Source organism: Physella acuta, unplaced genomic scaffold, assembly GCF_028476545.2.
Source record: "Physella acuta isolate Inbredline_101_S28 unplaced genomic scaffold, ASM2847654v3 ptg001010l, whole genome shotgun sequence".
In the NCBI taxonomy this organism is placed as follows: Eukaryota; Metazoa; Mollusca; class Gastropoda; family Physidae; genus Physella; species Physella acuta.
Window position 1 is genome coordinate 52,550 of NW_026732527.1, and position 21,785 is coordinate 74,334.

The window sequence follows — 21,785 nt, forward strand, 5'->3', positions numbered from 1 at the left end:
TACAATAGTTAGTAGTATACATTTAGTACATAGATCGGTCGGTAATCTATCGTTTTGGGTACGTAAAATCGCCCGCAATTTGTAATGTGAAAAACAGGTGACTCCTTAAATTTTAATAATTATTTCACACTTTGAGGAGGATTTATGTTTTAAAAAATTCAAAAATGTTTCCTTGATTCATTTATGTACCTGTTTTTAAACAATTGAATTAAAACTTTTCAGTAATAAATGAAGACTAGCCATGTTTCCAACAGATGCAACCATGCTCATTTACTATAGCAGCCATCTTGTCTAAGTTTTATTTTTAACACGTTTTTTTTTTAACACGTTTTTATTAACTCAGCTTCGCGTGTGTTTGTTGTTAAAATTGACATCGAAAATTAACCCACTTCTGATTGCTCAATAGATCTGAAATTTGGCATGTAGGCTACTTTCGCCTAACAATTTCAGATGCAATCATAAAAACTAGCAATTAGAGACGGTAATTAGCTTAATTTAATTACGCCCCAAGGACCATAAAATTGAGGACATGATTTCTAAAGATACCGACAAGACTGGAGGCTTATAGACACAGTTACTTCGGCCCCAATCGATGTGAGCGCGCTGGCCGTGATCGTATAGTGGTTAGTACTTCGCGTTGTGGCCGCGACAACCCAGGTTCGAATCCTGGTCGCTCAAGATTTTTTTAGTCCGTGTATTTATAAACACTTAGTCAATTCATACTTAATCAAGTCATTAGATAAAGTAGAAAATAAACTATATAAAAAACTTTTTTAAAAACCACGTTTTTCATGTGTAGCAACGGACTAAAAAGGAGAAAATAAAATACTTAAAAAAAACTTTTTAAAAAACCACGTTTTTCTTGTGGACTAAAAAGTAGAAAATAACTATTTACATACATTTGATGACAAAAAACGTGGGTCGGGCAGATGGGTCGGGAAATTTGATGGTGAACGTACCCACGTTTTTTGTCATCAAATGTATGTAAATAGTTATTTTCTACTTTTTAGTCCACAAGAAAAACGTGGTTTTTTAAAAAGTTTTTTTTAAGTATTTTATTATAAGCTTTTAGCGCCAGATTCAGGGGGAAGCCACTCTATTTTACAAATGGCTGCTGTTTATATAGCAAATCTTGCTCTCAGACACTGCTGTTTAAAGTTAATTTCTGGCCTAAATCGATATATTTAGCCATTGATTTAGGTTTATTATTCATTTATCTATAATATTTGACACAAAAGTATGACAATATATTTCTATTAAAGCCTTGACAATGAGGTAACGTGTTCGTACATAAATAGCCACGGGCGATTTTACGTACCCAAAACGATAGATTACCCATAGATCTAGATATCTAGTATTAGTATAGGGCCTATACTATAGGCATAATTATTATTAGATTAGTAAGTTAACTTGGTAATCTATTTTATTTTAGGTAGTAACTAGGCCTAATTACTAATATAATATAGAACATAGAGGTAGGCCTACGTAAAATCGGCTGAGGCTAGTAAAGTTGCCACATTGTTAAGGCTTTAATAGTAATAATAGAAGTATAGGCTAAGTATATATAATATTGATATTGTGATATATTTGTGTCAAATATATTAATATTATTATAGGCCTAGATAATTGAATAATAATCCAAAATCAATGGCTTAATATAGCAATAGGCCCTACTATAGGCCAGAAATTAACTTTAAACAGCAGTGTTTGCAGTAATATTATATTAAATATTTACTATTTAAACAGCAGCCATTTGTAAAATAGAGTGGCTTCCCCTGAATCTCCCGCTATTAGTTTACCAAAAAAAACAACCTCCTAAACAAGATGGCTGCTGAAGTAAACAAACTTTGTTGCATCTTTATTTATTACGGAAAAGTTCTAATACAATTGTTTAAAAACAGGTACATAAATGGAACTGAAACATTTTTGTAACTTTCAAAACATAAATCTTCCTTAAAATGTGAAATAGATCTAATTACTAAAATTTAATGAGGCACCTTCTTTTCACATTACTAGCCTAGGCTGATTCTACGTACTTAAATCAATAGATTACCTTCCATCTACTGCCATGCTAGCGTAAGACCTAACCTAATTACATTCTCAATTGTTTAGCTGATTTTATTCAACACCCCCAACGGAAACAGTGTTTCTTCCAGACTTTTTTCTCCGGGGGGGCACTTGAAATTTTCAGGGGGCGGACACTGTTAAAAGTATATATTGTCTATATAAATTATATAAATTTCATTTCGTTCGGGGGGGGGGGGGGGGCGGTAAAAAAATTTCGGGGGGGGGGGGGGGGGAAGCTCCCCCCCCCCGAGGGATGCCTGGAAGAAACTGTGAATGGAAAACTCCAGAACATCTCTCTCTAATTTGTCAAACAGATGTGTAGTTTAAATGTTTCTCTAATTCGTCGAACGGATGTGTAGTTTAAATCTTTTTCTAATTTGTCTAACAGATGTTTCGTTTAAATCAGAATGTCAACATGTGAAACAGAGGTACATCGGAGATCAAGAAACAAAGGATGATGACCAACCAAGGTAAACAAGTGATCATTGTTTTAAATTTTACTATAAATTGTTTTAAAATATCTTAAGGGTGCCTAACCTTATAAATTTCAATTGGAAAATTAGTTGATGTACAACTAGTAAACTAGAATAATAGTTTTTAATGTATAAATAATTAAGCCTTAGCCTACTTCAATCCTTAATATCACCTTTAGCTAACAAGGCTGTAAAAAAATGCGAAGAAATTATTTTAAACTTCGTTGTGCAAATAGCGTACATAATAGAATTTATCACCAGTGTACAACAAATGTAGACCTATATTGAGGAGAGGGGGTGGGTGCATGGAAATGTAATGGTCATAACAATTCTGAAGTATCTGCTTTTATAATTTAAACATGTAGCCCTACAGGACTAATACATAGTGCCTAGGCATATATAATAGATGTATATTCTTTTATGACATGACAATAAGTAAATTTGAAGAAGAACTACACCTTTGGTTACATTATTATTTGGTAAAAAGAAGCAATCATTCACATTTCAAACAGATATTTTAAAGTGTTGTAAATATTGTAAATTCTAAGTTGGAATTAAATTACAACTGTAGTCATTCTATTTACTGATTGCTTTGATTTTCACTGAATATTTACTGATTAAAAGTTTACCCTTAATGCAATTATTAGAGAATAAATAAATAAAAATATGTGTTTATTGTCAGACGCAACACATCCAACAACAACGTGTGATGAATGCCAAACAAAAGGCTTTAGAGGCGTGAGATGGAAATGTACCCAGTGTTTCAACTATGACCTTTGTGATGAGTGCTACAACGACAACAAACATTTCCTGGACCATGTTTTCTGGAAGATTGTGTCGCCTGGCTCAGAAAGGTCAGAAACTGTGTAAAATAATTTTTAACTGATATATTTTTATCAACAATTTCACAATAAAGCAGGTTTACTCATTATTGATCCAAGAAACATTGTAATATATTATCAGAAAACATGTAGGAAAATTATATTTTATTAGACAAAAATGTCATTACATTAGTAACTTTATTAAAAAACAGGTTATTATATTGGATTGTGTGTTTATGAAGCCTTATTTTGCAGCAAAGCCTATTTATATAGTGGTATATTTAACCTTATATGTAAACCATGTTTTAATTAATCCTTATATTGAGTATCAAGATCTAAACATTGGGGACTAGCTTTCAGTAACTTGACAAGCCCTGGATTAATTTATTCTAAAAGAAAATCCAATTGAAAAATACTGTTGTATAAAATCTTTACAAATATAGATTTATATGAAATTTAAAAAATGAAATTTCATGATAAATAGGACAATTATCTTAGAGAAACTTCTTAACAGGTTACATAGCTTAAGTAGCTTTAATTTTTTTTTCTTAAAGATTTGAAAGAAACTTACAATTCAGTTATAATTTTTGTTGCTCAGGAATACATAAGTAGTAAATAATCAGCACATTAAAAAAATATTACAGAGTTGTATCATCGCCTAGGTCTACACACAAAGTAACCACGGACCAAAGTGGACCAGAGCAAGAAATTTGTGAGGGCTAAAAAAATATTTTTAATCCTTGCTTGTTGTTTGTGCGTAATATATGTATTTATCAAATACAAAATATGGAGATTGGTTTCTTAAAACTGCTGATAAAAATTACTGTTTTGATAGAGATTACCTCACTTTCCTTCATATGTGAAGATTTTAGATGTATGCTATAAAATTTGAACATAACGTGAAAAACTAAATAAAAATATGTGTTTATTGTCAGACGCAACACATCCAACAACAACGTGTGATGAATGCCAAACAAAAGGCTTTAGAGGCGTGAGATGGAAATGTACCCAGTGTTTCAACTATGACCTCTGTGATGAGTGCTACAAGGACAACAAACATTTCCTGGACCATGTTTTCTGGAAGATAGTCAAGCCACGAGTAGAAGGGTTGGTTGTGCTTCTTGTTTAAACTTTTAAAGATGTATACAGTTTGAAAAAATAATTACAATTTGTCTACACAATTGTGTAGTTATGCTTTAAATATTGTATTAAACTTATGTTACTTTTTGTAGGTTTTACAGCAATACATAGCTTTGTCAATAAATAATGCAAGTTAAAAAAAAAAATTTCAGTGTAATTACGGCACCACGATCTAGACAACCAGTGAACAGTGAACGAAGTCAAGCAACTAGACAAGCACTTCAGAGTGAGTATAACGGTCTGATGCCTATTTGTTATTTTTTGCCAGGCAGAATTAACAAACACATCTTACCACATAGAAAGTGAGGTGATACGTTTAAGAGATCAGTCAGTGACTTAAGCATCTACTTACCTAGGCACCTGAAGTTCAAATTGAAATCTTTACCTTATGGTGTCCCTGGGTAAGTTCAGCACTAGTGTATACCAGAATAATAACAAAGATCACTGGACATTGTAAACCTACTGGTCATAGCAAAGATCGCTGGACATTGTAAACCTACTGGTCATAGCAAAGATCGCTGGACATTGTAAACCTACTGGTTACAGCAAAGATGACTGGACATTGTAAACCTACTGGGCATAGCAAAGATCACTGGACATTGTAAACCTACTGGTCACAGCAAAGATCACTGGACATTGTAAACCTACTGGTCATAGCAAAGATCACTGGACATTGTAAACCTACTGGTCATAGCAAAGATCACTGGACATTGTAAACCTACTGGTCACAGCAAAGATCACTAGACATTGTAAACCTACTAGTCATAGCTAAATTCACTGGACATTGTAAACCTACTGGTCACAGCAAAGATTGCTGGACATTGTAAACCTACTGGTCATAGCAAAGATCACTGGACATTGTAAACCTACTGGTCACAGCAAAGATCACTAGACATTTTAAACCTACTGGTCATAGCTAAATTCACTGGACATTGTAAACCTACTGGTCACAGCAAAGATCGCTGGACATTGTAAACCTACTGGTCATAGCAAAAATCGCTGGACATTGTAAACCTACTGGTCATAACAAAGATCACTGGACATTGTAAACCTACTGGTCACAGCAAAGATCACTAGACATTTTAAACCTACTGGTCATAACAAAAATCGCTGGACATTGTAAACCTACTGGTCACAGCAAAGATCACTAGACATTTTAAACCTACTGGTCATAGCTAAATTCACTGGACATTGTAAACCTACTGGTCACAGCAAAGATCGCTGGACATTGTAAACCTACTGGTCATAGCAAAAATCGCTGGACATTGTAAACCTACTGGTCATAACAAAGATCACTGGACATTGTAAACCTACTGGTCACAGCAAAGATCACTAGACATTTTAAACCTACTGGTCATAACAAAAATCGCTGGACATTGTAAACCTACTGGTCACAGCAAAGATCACTAGACATTTTAAACCTACTGGTCATAGCTAAATTCACTGGACATTGTAAACCTACTGGTCACAGCAAAGATCGCTGGACATTGTAAACCTACTGGTCATAGCAAAAATTGCTGGACATTGTAAACCTACTGGTCATAACAAAGATCACTGGACATTGTAAACCTACTGGTCACAGCAAAGATCACTGGACATTGTAAACCTACTGGTCCTAACAAAGATCACTGGACATTGTAAACCTACTGGTCACAGCAAAGATCACTGGACATTGGAAACCTACTGGTCCCAGCAAAGATCACTGGGCATTGGAAACCTACTGGTCATAGCAAAGATCACTGGACATTGTAAAACATACTGGTCATAGCAAAGATCACTGGACATTGTAAACCTACTGGTCACAGCAAAGATCACTGGACATTGTAAACCTACTGGTCACAGCAAAGATCGCTGGACATTGTAAACCTACTGGTCATAGCAAAAATTGCTGGACATTGTAAACCTACTGGTCATAACAAAGATCACTGGACATTGTAAACCTACTGGTCACAGCAAAGATCACTGGACATTGTAAACCTACTGGTCCTAACAAAGATCACTGGACATTGTAAACCTACTGGTCACAGCAAAGATCACTGGACATTGTAAACCTACTGGTCACAGCAAAGATCACTGGACATTGGAAACTTCTGGTCCCAGCAAAGATCACTGGGCATTGTAAACCTACTGGTCATAGCAAAGATCACTGGACATTGTAAACCTACTGGTCATAGCAAAGATCACTGGACATTGTAAACCTACTGGTCACAGCAAAGATCACTGGACATTGTAAACCTACTGGTCACAGCAAAGATCACTGGACATTGTAAACCTACTGGTCACAGCAAAGATCACTGGACATTGTAAACCTACTGGTCATAGCAAAGATTACTGGACATTGTAAGCTACTTGCCAGATAAACCTGTCATATAAGATTAAGATAAGATGGCCAGACACAATCTCAAAAGGAGACCTGCTGAATACCACATAACACCAGCTGATTACCAGTCATTAAAGCCCATGAGAAGGGACAAGGATAAAATGGCAAGCATTAAACTGGAACTCCCAGGGGAAAAGTTAGCTGACCAGAACAGTAAGGACTGAAGGAGGTGAAGCAAGGGCTGCAGGGTTTCCTTGTGCTCAGCTAAAGAGAGCTGCCCAAAGTCTGGTGGAGATGTGTAGCTGCAGCACTTTGATCCTCAGGGGCTTCAAACAAAGAAGTCATGGTGATGAACTCTATTAGAGAGTGGTAGGATGTTGCTTTAAAATGGCTACTATACTTATAGTGTGAACTAAGAAAAATACTAATTAATCTATAAATCTCTTGTTATCTCAAAGATAGTAATATATTTTTCTTACAGAACTTGGAAAATTTAATTTTTTTGTGTTCAAAGTTGAATCCTTAAATCCAATAATTATTGACAGTTGTGACACACCCAAATATAACCTGTGATGGCTGCAACACAGAAGGCATTGTGGGTGTGAGATGGAACTGTGCTCAGTGTGTTAACTATGATCTGTGTGAAGTTTGCTACAATAGCAACAAGCACTCTCTTGATCACAAGTTTAGAAAAATTGTTCAGCCAGGGGTACAGGGGTAAATATCCATTTTATAATTGTTTTATTTTTTTTAGAAATTACTTAGGACTGTGATATTAAGCAGTTTTTTTTTTCAAGGTTTTTAGCTATTCACTTTTTACTTTATTAAGTGATCTCATTGTTTTAATTGTAAATTAATTGTGCATATCATAATGTAAAGAAAATATTGCAGGGTAATTGTGTCACCTCGATCAGCACAGCCAATCAGCTCTGATCATATTGGGGCAGATCAATCAAATTATTCAAGTGAGTAAAATTAAAGTGTATTAAATAACTAAACAAAAAACAACAACTATCTATACATATAGCCAGTTGTTAAAGAAAAAAATGTCAAGCCCACAGTTATAGTCTTAATAAATTTTTTCTCTTTTACAGATATCATACACCCAAATATTACCTGCGATGAATGCAAGGTACTAAATATTCGAGGTGTGCGATGGAAATGTCTTCAGTGTGCAGACTTTGATCTGTGTGGTACCTGTTTTAGAAATAAGAAACATTTTCCAGAGCACCAATTTAGGCGGATCACTCAACCCTTGGCAGCAAGGTTAGAACTCATTTTTACTTTCCCGTACACAGAATATAGAGGAAGTATTGTAATCGTACACAAAAATTACATGCAATTTTGACAGTTTTCATTGTTTTACACCTCAGTGCTTCATCATATATAGGGGACTTATTTTAATCGGGCAAAAATTATAAATGCAGATTTATCAAAATTTCAGTTTTTTACGTGTAATCGAGTCAGAAAAACTGGGCTTTGCAATTCTTTCCTTATGTCTGCGTATGTGAATATATGTCTGTAAACACGATAACTTGAGTACCGTTACAGCTAGGTTGATGAAATTTCATATATAATATTATAAGTATTATATCAATTTTGTAGTTTTTTAGTAACTGGAAGTTGAACCTATTCTACTTATAGTTTTCAAAAGCCTTTAACTTGAGTAGGCCTACTGTTTCACATAGTAAAATGAAATTTCACATATATGTAAAATTTTGAGTAATTTCCGTTGACCCGAAGTAGTTAGTTACACTATTTCTGATTCTCAAAAAACGAATATGGATTTCTAAAGTACTAATAGTATTCCCACTATTATACACACATTGTTTGCCATTCACTTGGTATGCAATTCTTTTTTTTCTACGAGACATCTATTTGATTTTAAAAAGTTTAAGTAATTAAAAATGGATTTAAAATCATGTCTATATCCCGAATAGCCATTGTTATATAAGAATATTTAAAACATAGATTTGGGATGTAATTATTAGCCTACAAAATAAATTTGTGAAACTTTAGTGTAGGTAAATGTTTTAGGCGTTTGAGTTTATATATATATTTATAGGAACCAAAAAAAAGAATGAAGTCTTAAAAATATGTTTTTTGTTTCTAGTAAAAGGTGGTTATGAATAATTTTAATTAGTTTGAATAATAGACCTGTAATAAAACATTAAATGAAATAATAATATAACTATGGCTTATGAAAATTCTATATTAAAAGTTTCCTTTTAGAACACATTTAACCTTCTTTTTCTTCTTCGTTCTTAATTATTAGTGTTGAAGGGGATCGAGATTTATCTGCCAGTGGGTTTGAACTCGAGACTTTGTTCGAATTTATCAACCATGAGCTTTTTGCCGACTCGACCACGCCTCCAACACAATTAAGCGTTACGTGTCAACTGGTTATGCGCCATTGAGGCCATTGACTCCGGTTTCAGCCTGCTTTTCTTTTTTGGATTTGCTTCCATAGCCTTTGTCCAACCAAGAACAAACTACAAGGCAGCAGTTGTTTAATTTTGGAGTTGTCTCTCCTAGAAGAGTTGCTGTCCCCAGCTAACGAGCCTCATCTGCCCGAGGGTTCGAACTCGAGACTTTTCGGTTTAGCAACCATGAGCTTTTACCGACTCGACCACGCCGACCCCCATTTAACCTATTTTTATATATTATTAACCGTTGTTAAAAAACAAAATCATAAACGTATTTTTTATAACAATACATTAAAAACCTTTCAGAAGAGTCACAGTAAATAGCTCAACATACCTTGTTAATACTAACCAAAATAGAGAGGGACAACAGGTTGATAGTAAGTAAACTGAAAAGTACTTAAAATTTAGTTAAACATTAAAAGGAAAGAAACAACTTTTAAAAAATGTTAAAAAGTATGAATCAAAAATAGTTTAAAATCGTTGTTTAAAAATTGTTTTTGTCATCAGTAGATACACATCCAACAACAACGTGTGATGAATGCCAAACAAAAGGCTTTAGTGGTGTGAGATGGAAATGTTCTCAGTGTATTGATTATGACCTGTGTGATGAGTGTTTCAAATATGGCAAACATTCTCCGGATCATGCATTCTTTAAGATCGTCAAGTCGGGTGCAGAAAGGTCATTATATTACCTATTATTAAATAAACTCAAATCACCCATTTTAGTAAATAGTTCTTTTAACATTTATGATTTGAAGCTTTATTAAATTATTGGCTGAACTAGCAAGTACTAGACTATGTTTATTAGAATGCATTTGATTAAAAGAACAGGTATATTAAAAAACAGTCAAAAAAGAAAACAGTTTCTTAAAAAACAGTTTATTGGAAAACCGTTTATTAGAAAAGAAAAAAGTTTATTTAAAAAAGAAAACAGTTGATTAAAAAGCTGTTTATTGGGAAAAATTTTATTTGAAAAGAAAACAGATTATCAGAAAAGAAAACAGCTAATTTGAAAACAGTTTGGGGTCTGCGTGGTCTAGTAAAGCGGTAAAGCTCATGGTTACTAAACTGAAAAGTCCCGAGTTCAAATCCTCGGGCAGATTAGGTTCGATAGCTGTAGACAGCCACTCTTCTAGGAGAGACAACTCCAAAATCAAACAACTGCTGCCTTGTAGTTTGTTTTTGTTTGGACAAAGGCTATGGAAGCAAATCTAAAAAGAAAAGCAGGCTGAAATTGGCGTCAATGACAAGTTGATTAGAAAGGAAAACAGTTTATTCAATAACACATTGTTAAAAAACAGTATATTAAAAAAGGAAGCAGTTTATTAGAAAAGAAGACTGTTTATTTAAAAAAAACGCAGTTGATTAAAAAAGGAAAGCGTTTCTTAGAAAACAATTTATTCATATCATCACAGAATCGTTGAACCTCCTCGCTCAGAAAACCAACTGATGTCTGATCAAAGTTTGCCAAATTGTAAGTAGAATTTATTTTTATTAAATCTATTCTTTGTAAAATACAAGCTGGTACATGGGAAATTGTATTAACGTAAAATAAATTTTGAAATGTATTATAGCCAAATTGTAAGTAGAATTTATTTTTATTAAATCTATTCTTTGTAAAATACAAGCTGGTACATGGGAAATTGTATTAACGTAAAATAAATTTTGAAATGTATTATAGTTAAATATCGATAGGCGAGTTCAGATATTATATTTAACTTGTAAAATTGTGTTTAAAGAAAAGGGCATATTAGTTAAAAAAAACAACAAAAAACAGTCATTTTGTAGAGTTAAATTAATGGAAAAGAAAAAAAGAATTAATTCAAGTAGCTTTCAAAAAAATTCAATCAAAACCGAGTCCAAATTTTTTAGCGCAATTTCCATTCTGGAGAATTGCGTTTATTAACTCGTCATTTCTGGGAATGGATGGATGGATGTGTGTCCGCAGCTTTAAGTCGTCTTTAAGTCGTCTTTAAGTCGTATCTCCTCCTCAACGAAGCAATATCGAGGACTAGTTCCAAAAGCAAATATGTTAAGCAAGTTCCGAGGATGAACATAGGCCTAAAAAATTCCCGGGTTTTTATTCCTGGATTTCCCGGAAAAGCCAAAAAAACCTCAAAAAAATGCAGTTTTTGGCCCATATCTCGGCAACCAGACCACTTAGCGACTTGAAACATTTACCAATCGATTCCTGCCATAATTTAGAACAATATTGCCAAGAAAGTTTTCAAAAATATCCTTTCGTTCGGTCACAAAATTTTTTTTAAAAGCGTGACAACTAAACACCCCCTACACGTCCCCATTATTTAAAATTACATTATACATAATACATTACAGTACTATATAGCAAAATAGGCAGTGGAAGGCAAAGGAAAGGAGGGTAAATCATGTGACCTGGCTGGCTTAGCAGCGAACTGCGCGAGACGCAGGCGAAGGAGGAGGAGCTATGATTTTATCTCGATTTAAAATTGTTATGGATAACATAAGGAAATTGCGCTTAAATTGTCACTAGACTTTTTATTAACTTGTTTTAAAGAAGGGCTTCTCTTGATCACAGGTGTGAAACACCCTTTTATTACCTGTGATGAATGCAACACAGAGGGTATAACAGGTGTCAGGTGGAAATGTACTCAGTGCCCTGACTATGACCTGTGTGATGGTTGTTACCATGGCAACAAGCATAACCTGGACCACAAGTTCTGGAAAATTCCTAAGCCTGGCTCTGAAAGGTTAAACTGGTTTTTTTGCTTCTTGGTTTATTATAAGCTTCTGTGTTATGTACTGTGATTGATTTCATTCTTAAGAGTGAGTTACTTAGTTGCTTTTGGAAACTGGAAATACATTGAGTGCTGCAAAATTGAAGTCTTTGATATATTTAACCTGAGAATCTGGAGTTGGATCCTGGGGTTAAGTCCATAGGATGTGCTTGAACCCACCCTTCTTTGTTGGGTACCTGTCAAGGAAAGTAAATGTGGCTGGACATAGTCTGACCACACTATCCTTTCATATGCACAGGTGAACTCTACTTCATTAGCCCCGTGGACACACGAACACACGCATGCACACACACATGTTTTTAAATGAGTATTACATTACCCACAGAATATTGATTGTTGCTCGCTCCTTGGATGTGAAACAAGATCACAAATCTGACCTTGAGGTAAGTAACAAATTTTGCTAATTTTTGCCAAAAAATATTCTAATTATATGTAACCTTCACTCAGTGGGAATGCTTTTACCCACTAAGGTGTTGTGGTTAAGACGGGCTGACCCTGAGATTTAGAACACACTGACACCGACAGTTGTTGTCAAGTACTGGCTTTATTCACGGCATCGAGCCATGACGGCGATGCAGCACAACAGTAGTTTGACGGTTACAGATGAATACCAAACGAACAGGAAAACCAAAAAGAAAACAGGGAAGACTGTAAAAAAGAACTGTAGCCCTTCATTAGGTTACATCTTGGTACCGTCACCGTGTCCACAGACAGCAGCCTTGCATGTCACTGACACAGCTAGGCACGTAACTACCCACAGTCCCATGTAAAATCGCTCACAAGAGCATGCAACACAACTACATCAACAGGGCTACGGCCCCACAGGGGCCGCAACTCAATGAATTAAAACTTTATTTGTTATCCCCCCTTGGCTGGTAACCATATGTGTTACATATACAGAACAGCTTACATATCAAGTAATGTATTTGAAATTCTATTTTTAGCTTGAAGACATCATCAGGCGTGTTGTGGAACTGGACATTCCAGAAGAGTTGGTCAGGCAGGTAGTGGCAGCCAAACAAACCATCCCAGCATTCACCTCTGTCGAGGAGCTGACCAGTACTGTGTTGGCGTCACTTGAAACTACTCACACAGGACCACCAGAGGTGGCCAGTGAAGCAGGAAGTGGGGCGGCACCAGCGTTGACCGACGCTGGGAGTGATGACAGACTTCAGTGTAAAGTGTGTCTGGACGCGGAGTGCGAGATGACCTTTGTGCCGTGTGGTCACCTGGTCTGCTGTAGTGAGTGCGCGGAGGGTATGAAAGCGTGTCCCATTTGCCGTGCTGACATTCAGTGTCAAATACGAACTTATTTATCATAATCAATTTATTTTAATTTACCATACACATACAAAAATACCTACAAAATAACTTATAATATTAACAACAAATCATGTATTTCTGTTAAAGGTAAGTTTATATATGATGTGTGATATTCTATTTTTAAACCTTATTTTATTCTCCAACATGTAAACACTTTTTTTTTTTTTTTTTTTTTTTTGTTATACTTTAAAACCGAATGGATTTATTTTAGGGTTTTAATTAGTAGATGAAAGTTTATTTATAATTTTACATTTCCTTCTCTTTACAAAGGAAATTTATTTGTAATATCTAAGTGTTTGTCTGATACTTTATATTTATTTTTTACTTTATTTAATGCATGTTGTTAAGAGAAGGCTAGAGCTTATGAATAGAAAGTTTAAAATGTTACAATATTGTTTACAACAATGTTACAATATTGTTTATATTAATTTATTATATGGTTTACAAGAATGTTTCAGTATTGTTTTGTAACAAGAATGTTACTATATGGTTTACAAGAATGTTACAGTATTGTTTGGAAGAATCTTACAATATTGTTTACAAGAATGTTACTATATGGTTTACACAAATGTTACTAAATGGTTCACAAGAATGTTACAGTATTGTTTGGACGAATGTTACGTTATTGTTTGGAAGAATGTTTAATATTGTTTACAAGAATGTTACTATATGGTTTACACGAATGTTATAGTATTGTTTACAAGAATGTTACAGTATTGTTTACAAGAATGTTACTATATGGTTTACAAGAATGCTACAAGAATGTTACTATATGGTTTCCAAGAATGTTACTGTATGGTTTACTAGAATGTTACTGTATGGTTTACTAGAATGTTACTATATGGTTTACAAGAATGCTACAAGAATGTTACTATATGGTTTACAAGAATGTTACAGTATTGTTTACAAGAATGTTACTATATGGTTTACAAATATGATGTATTAATATTTTCTAACCTGCATGTGACCCATAGATTAGCCTCTGACATAACACTTAGCTAATCCACTGTAAGAAGTAAGAATGAAGTGCTGTTACCCATTTGTATGAGATATCTAGACATGTGAAGTGAAAAGATGGAAATGAAACATCTGGCAAAACTAATTATTCAAAAGTTTTGTCAAAGTGAATTTATTCAATATAAGCTTAAGGTTTTCATTTCAATGTCATATTTATAGATAAATCTTTGTAAAAAAAATTGTATTATACCTATCATTTATTGAAAATATTTTCCTTTTTAATCATGTTATTTTATTTAGGTTTACATAAAACTGCTATAAACTTATATTTACATACATTATTATTTAAAACTAATCTGTGTTACACTTTGTAAAATTATTCTAGAGGTTGTATTAAACTAATATTGGTAATGTTCCTTTCTATGTGTAAAGTTTCGTGTAACTGGATTATTAGATCTTGTAAGATGTTAAAAATGCTTCAAAGTGCCTTATTAAACTTTGTGATATTTTTGTCAGCAATTTTTTTTTTGGACCTCTGACATCTTAAAATTTAACTTAAAAAGTTGAACAATAGTTTTTTGGAATAATAGTGTTTAGGAGTAATAGTTTTTAAGAATAATAGTTTTTAGTAATAATAGTTTTTAGGAATAATAGTTTTTAGGAATAATAGTTTTTACTTTTTAGGAATAATAGTTTTTAAGAATAATAGTTTTTAGGAATAATAATTTTTTAGGATTCATAGCTTTTAGGAATCATAGTTTTTCTTCCACTAGCATCATTACTTGACTTTCTCATTTTAACATATATAAATATAAATAAATAAATAAATAAATAAATAAATAAATAAATATATATATATATATATATATATATATATATATATATATATATATATATATATATATATATATATATATATATATATATATATATATATATATTTATATATACATACATACATACATACATACATATATATATATATATATATATATATATATATATACATATGTGTGTGTGTGTGTGCATTAAAATTACCATTAAAATTACTTATAGACTAGTGATTTTTTACACACAATCTACCTAAATTATGTAGGCCTATAGTCTATTAGAAAATAAAATGTCCACACATCAACATTGAAATTAGGCCTGAATATTCAGATTTTGAGTCCACGCCTCACTGATTCTGTTTTTTACTGACCCATGTCTTGCTGTAACCATGGTATTATTTTACCCAACCCCAGCAGATGAGCTGCTTGTGCTGATACAATATTTACATTTTGTGTGCTGTACCATTAAAACATGAGACCATGAAAACTTGATATTGTGTTTTTTTTTGTTCTACTTTTGTGGGTCTTTTAACCCTGATCAATTTCCGTCCCCACCCCATCATTTAACACTGGTAGACACCGTACCCAAGTCATTACCCTATATTAAGCATAGGATACATAAAATCCACTCCATCCCCCTCCCCATTATTTAACCCTGTTCGGTATACACCTAGCTGTAGACTGCTAACCCGTGAGTCTAGAGTTCGAATCCGGGCTCAAGTCAGTGGACCGTCCCTCCCCCCCCCCCCACCCCCTCCCTAAGATTGCGACGTCATCTATACACGACCCTATTTCTATTTATACAACTAACGCTTCTCTTTTTATGTAAAGGCTGTAGATCTATATTATATAGGCTTAAACAGTGGTTCTTTATTTTATCTTCTTCTTTTATGCATTTATGAAACTTCCATATCAAACTTAAAAAGATGCTTTAAAATTGCATACATTTGTAGGTAAGGCTAAAATTTAAAATTCTGCGTTTGCGCACCAAAACCAACAAAAAAAAAACTCAGTACAAACGGAAGTTTTAGAAGTTCTTTCCTCTTAACTCAAGCACGTAAGGTTCTGCTAGAGAAGTCGTGTTTGTATGGATGTAGATTTCCGTGGATTTTATGGATAAACTTTAATATTAGTAGGATGAGTTCATATTCTAAATTCAAGGCGACAGAAAAACAGTAATAGACGGAATGGTCAGCCAGTTTTATTTAGATAGGCCTAAAAATAGATACGTTGGCGTATGCCCTAGGCCTATCCATCGATGCATAGAAAAGTAAACAGGGTCTAGATCTAGATTTAGACCAACAGATTACATTACAGTATATAAACAAAATAAATAGACTATGTCGGCTTTATTCCATAAAGCGCTAATCTTGATTTAACAGCTAATACGATTTTGCAATTTGTTTCAGATTCCTAAAATGACTTGTTCAAAAATGACCGTGTTTCTACCTGTTATATTATTTGGTAAGATAAAACACTTTCGGAAAATATGTAAGGTAATAAAATGATGGATGCCTAAGATAGGCACATGCAGTGGCGTAGCGAGGTCGGGTGTCACCTGGTGCGGCACTTAATGGTGTCACCCCCCCCCCAGAGGCGTTGCGACCCTTCCCGGGGACAAACTTTCAAGTTTAAGATTTGCACCCCCCCCCCCTCAAGTTTTCGATTTGCACCCCCCTCAAACTTTCGATTTGCACCCCCCCCCCCTCAAGTTTTTCTCTATATATTTTGCTATTTTTTGCCTTGGTTTCACCCCCTTAAATGGTGTCACCCGGTGCGGTCCACACCCCCCCCCCGCCCCCCCCCCCCCCTCTCGCTACGCCCCTTGGCACATGTACTCTCCCTTAACTTTTTAATTATAAGAAGTGGTCTTACCGCTAGCCCAGTTATTCTAAGATCTTAGAACCAATCGGCAAGGGGCTCAGTCGACAGGGAAACGTTAAAGAAACCAGCGTAAGACACGAACTCGACATATGCTGGTTTTTAACTATGCGCTCTACCACTACACCAAGCCACACCTTTCCAAACCTTAGAATTGCAAAGATTTCAACCATTTACATTGTGAAAAAGTTCTAAACCTAACTACTTACTTAAACTAGTACCCAAATAACTAACTTTAACCTAAATAATAAACGTCTTATTCGCAAATCAAGACATTGTATTTCTAGTTATATGTTAAACCACCGTGTTAATGCTGTTGTTCTAGTGTTGCGTGTTGTATTTTTATGTTGTACGTTGCGTGTTGTATGTTACGACGACAGCAGTGTGTAATGTAGATGTGTTCTGATCTAGGAATGTTCCATGTCGGCTTGCAACAAACTGTTTATCTTTTGCCCCTGCCTGTCCTTAGAGGCGTCAACCACGTTCTGATGCTGATTGGTAGAGTGGCCAGTGATGCGATAGAGGTAGATCTTGCTGTTGGTTGTGCTCAGTTTTGTTGTTGTTGTCTGTCACTGTTGGTGTGGTGTGTGGTCTTCATCTCGCTGTGGTGGTGTGGTCTTTCCTTCACTGTGGTGTGTGGTCTTCCGTTCACTGTGGTGGTGTGGTCTTCCGTTCACTGTGGTGGTGTGGTCTTCATCTCACTGTGGTGGTGTGGTCTTTCTTTCACTGTGGTGGTGTGGTATTCAGTTCACTGTGGTGGTGTGGTCTTCATCTCACTGTGGTGATGTGGTCTTCATCTCACTGTGGTGGTGTGGTCTTTCTTTCACTGTGGTGGTGTGGTCTTCATCTCACTGTGGTGGTGTGGTCTTCATCTCACTGTGGTGATGTGGTCTTCATCTCACTGTGGTGGTGTGGTCTTCATCTCACTGTGGTGGTGTGGTCTTCATCTCACTAGGGTGGTGTGGTCTTCATCTCGCTGTGGTGGTGTGGTCTTCATCTCACTGTGGTGGTGTGGTCTTCATCTCACTGCGGAGTGTGGTCTTCATCTCACTGTGGTGGTGTGGTCTTCATCTCACTGCGGAGTGTGGTCTTCATCTCACTGCGGAGTGTGGTCTTCATCTCACTGCGGAGTGTGGTCTTCATCTCACTGCGGAGTGTGGTCTTCATCTCACTGTGGTGGTGTGTCTTCATCTCACTGTGGTGGTGTGGTCTTCATCTCACTGTGGTGGTGTGGTCTTCATCTCACTGTGGTGGTGTGGTCTTCATCTCACTGTGGTGGTGTGGTCTTTCTTTTACTGTGGTGGTGTGGTCTTTCACTGTGGTGGTGTGGTCTTTCACTGTGGTGGTGTGGTCTTCATCTCACTGTGGTGGTGTGGTCTTCATCTCACTGTGGTGGTGTGGCTGTGTGGCCTTTCTTTTACTGTGGTTGTGGGGTTTTCTTGTCACTGTGGTGTGGTCTTCATCTCACTGTGGTGGTGTGGCCTTTCTTTCACTGTGGTGGTGTGGTCTTTCACTGTGGTGGTGTGGTCTTCATCTCACTGTGGTGGTGTGGTCCTCATCTCACTGTGGTGGTGTGGCTGTGTGGCCATTCTTTCACTGTGGTTGTGGGGTTTTCTTGTCACTGTGGTAGTGAGGTCTGACTTTCATTGCATAAATATTCAACGCGACAAGGACACACACACAAGCTTGCTTAAGCTCCGTGACACCTCACTAAGCTCAGTGACACCTCACTAAGCTCAGTGACACTCCACTAAGCTCCCTGACACCTCACTAAGCTCATAGACACCCCACTAAGCTCCGTGACATCCCACCAATCTCCGTGACACCCCACTAAGCTCCGTGACACACCACTAAACTCCGTGACACCCAACTAAGCTCAGTGACACTCCACTAAGCTCCCTGACACCTCACTAAGCTCATAGACCTCCACTAAGCTCCGTCACTCCTACTACAGTGCCACGTTATTCCACAGGTAACGATCGAGTACTACCTGTCGATCAGCTCAAGACCAGATAGCCACCACGTGAAGGTATCCAATGCATTCAGCTATCTGGTCGAGGTCAACATTGAGGGGTGAGTACAGCAACAGCAAGGTGAAATCCGCAGTCAAATCTGGGGACATTTGTGTAATTGTCGCTGATCTTTAGGACCTTTATAACATCAATGTGAAGTCTGATAACACCAATTGTTTACGTTTTATACAGTTCGTGAAGTCTGAAGACGCCTATTGTTTACTTTTATGGAGTTTGTGTTGTGAATTCTGACGTCAACAATTGTTTACTTTTGATAGAGTTTGTGAAGTCTGACGTCATCAATTGTTTACTTTTATAGAGTTTGTGTTGTGAAGTCTGACGTCATCAATTGTTTAACATTTGCAGGTGCGACAAAGACGAGGAGATCGGGTTCTCGACTGTGGTTGAGATGCACGGGGCGGGCACTTTCAGCGTCGTCGTCATGCTCGTCATCGCGGAGACGTCGTTTGACTTATTCATGCCAATCCAAACATCGGACTGGAGGTCTAACTATACCATCTTCCCGCTCAGGTAAAGTCTAACTATACCATCTTCCCGCTCAGGTAAAGTCTACACCATCTTCCGCTCAGGTAAAGTCTAGCTATACCATCTTCCCACTCAGGTAAAGTCTATACCATCTTCCCGCTCAGGTAAAGTCTATACCATCTTCCCGCTCAGGTAAAGTCTATACCATCTTCCCGCTCAGGTAAAGTCTATACCATCTTCCCACTCAGGTAAAGTCTATACCATCTTCCCACTCAGGTAAAGTCTATACCATCTTCCCACTCAGGTAAAGTCTAGCTATACCATCTTCCCACTCAGGTAAAGTCTATACCATCTTCCCACTCAGGTAAAGTCTATACCATCTTCCCACTCAGATAAAGTCTAACTACACCATCTTCCCACTCAGGTAAAGTCTACACCATCTTCCCGCTCAGGTAAAGTCTACACCATCTTCCCACTCAGGTAAAGTCTATACCATCTTCCTACTCAGGTAAAGTCTATACCATCTTCCCACTCAGATAAAGTCTAACTACACCATCTTCCCACTCAGGTAAAGTCTATACCATCTTCCCGCTCAGGTAAAGTCTACACCATCTTCCCACTCAGGTAAAGTCTATACCATCTTCCTACTCAGGTAAAGTCTATACCATCTTCCCACTCAGATAAAGTCTAGCTATAGCATCTTCCCACTCAGGTAAAGTCTATACCATCTTCCCACTCAGGTAAAGTCTAGCTATACCATCTTCCCACTCAGGTAAAGTCTATACCATCTTCCCACTCAGGTAAAGTCTATACCATCTTCCCACTCAGGTAAAGTCTATACCATCTTCCCACTCAGGTAAAGTCTAGCTATACCATCTTCCCACTCAGGTAAAGTCTATACCATCTTCCCGCTCAGGTAAAGTCTATACCATCTTCCCGCTCAGGTAAAGTCTGCACCATCTTCCCACTCAGGTAAAGTCTATACCATCTTCCCACTCAGGTAAAGTCTAGCTATACCATCTTCCCGCTCAGGTAAAGTCTACACCATCTTCCCGCTCAGGTAAAGTCTACACCATCTTCCCACTCAGGTAAAGTCTATACCATCTTCCCACTCAGGTAAAGTCTATACCATCTTCCCACTCAGGTAAAGTCTAACTACACCATCTTCCTACTCAGGTTAAGTCTAACTATACTATCTTCATATTAAGTTAAATTTTAACTATACCATCTTCATATTAAGGTAAAGTCTAACTACACCATCTTCCCACTATGGTAAAGTCTATACCATCTTCCCACTCAGGTTAAGTCTAACTATACTATCTTCATATTAAGTTAAAGTCTAACTATACCATCTTCATATTAAGGTAAAGTCTATACCATCTTCCCACCCAGGTAAAGTCTATATCATCTTCCCACTCAGGTAAAGTCTAACTATACCATCTTCCCACCCAGGTAAAGTCTATACCATCTTCCTACTCAGATAAAGTCTATACCATCTTCCCACTCAGATAAAGTCTAGCTATAGCATCTTCCCACTATGGTAAAGTCTATACCATCTTCCCACTCAGATAAAGTCTAGCTATACCATCTTCCCACTCAGGTTAAGTCTAACTATACTATCTTCATATTAAGTTAAAGTCTAACTATACCATCTTCATATTAAGGTAAAGTCTATACCATCTTCCCACCCAGGTAAAGTCTATACCATCTTCCCACCCAGGTAAAGTCTACACCATCTTCCCACTATGGTAGGTGAAGAACCAGCTTCATTATGTTCCCACTAATATGGCGGGTGGGGGGAGGCAGGCCACAACATGACCATCTCGCCTTACACCACATTTTGTTTCTTGTATTGAAGAAAACCATTCTATTCAACCCAAACTAGACCGCCCACACTTTGTTACTTGTATTGAAGAAAACCATTCTATTCAACCCAAACTAGACCGCCCACACTTTGTTACTTGTATTGAAGAAAACCTTTCTATTCAACCCTAACTAGACCGCCCACACTTTGTTACTTGTTCACTGACAATACTTTCCATTACTTTCAGCTCCAGAACGACTTTCAACGTTGTATGTAATACGACAACTCTACTGAGACTCCATTTTCATTTCTTCACAAAAACATCTTTCCTAGTGTACGACAACCGAACGTACAGAGAGTCAGATATTATGGAGATAGAGATTGAGAGGTAGGTTATTTTTGTACTGAGAGTTTAGGGCAAATTGTTTTAGGGTTGTGGGGTGTCAGCCGAAATAAGAAAAATCGTAA

The 21,785-nt window shown here is 36.3% G+C and overlaps 2 protein-coding genes across 2 annotated transcripts in view; both read left to right on the plus strand.

Moving 5' to 3' along the window:
- Window positions 1-1,781: 1,781 nt before the first annotated feature.
- Window positions 1,782-13,428, plus strand: LOC131954538 (uncharacterized). Its single transcript, XM_059318300.1, has 15 exons — window positions 1,782-1,901; window positions 2,456-2,537; window positions 3,223-3,394; window positions 4,006-4,073; window positions 4,297-4,468; window positions 4,654-4,727; window positions 7,367-7,538; window positions 7,713-7,786; window positions 7,916-8,087; window positions 9,554-9,624; window positions 9,755-9,926; window positions 10,663-10,721; window positions 11,805-11,976; window positions 12,350-12,407; window positions 12,969-13,428. Exons 2-15 carry the CDS (start codon window positions 2,522-2,524, stop codon window positions 13,344-13,346), a joined length of 1,830 nt encoding a protein of 609 aa, XP_059174283.1. The 5' UTR covers window positions 1,782-1,901; window positions 2,456-2,521; the 3' UTR covers window positions 13,347-13,428.
- Window positions 13,429-19,254: 5,826 nt separating this feature from the next.
- The window catches only part of LOC131954539 (uncharacterized), a 29,103-nt gene continuing 26,572 nt past the window's right edge, over window positions 19,255-21,785 (plus strand). Inside the window, exons 1-3 of the mRNA XM_059318301.1 lie at window positions 19,255-19,259; window positions 19,394-19,558; window positions 21,565-21,705. Of these exons, the coding sequence (XP_059174284.1) occupies window positions 19,255-19,259; window positions 19,394-19,558; window positions 21,565-21,705 (311 nt within the window). The remainder of the gene's footprint in view (window positions 19,260-19,393; window positions 19,559-21,564; window positions 21,706-21,785) is intronic.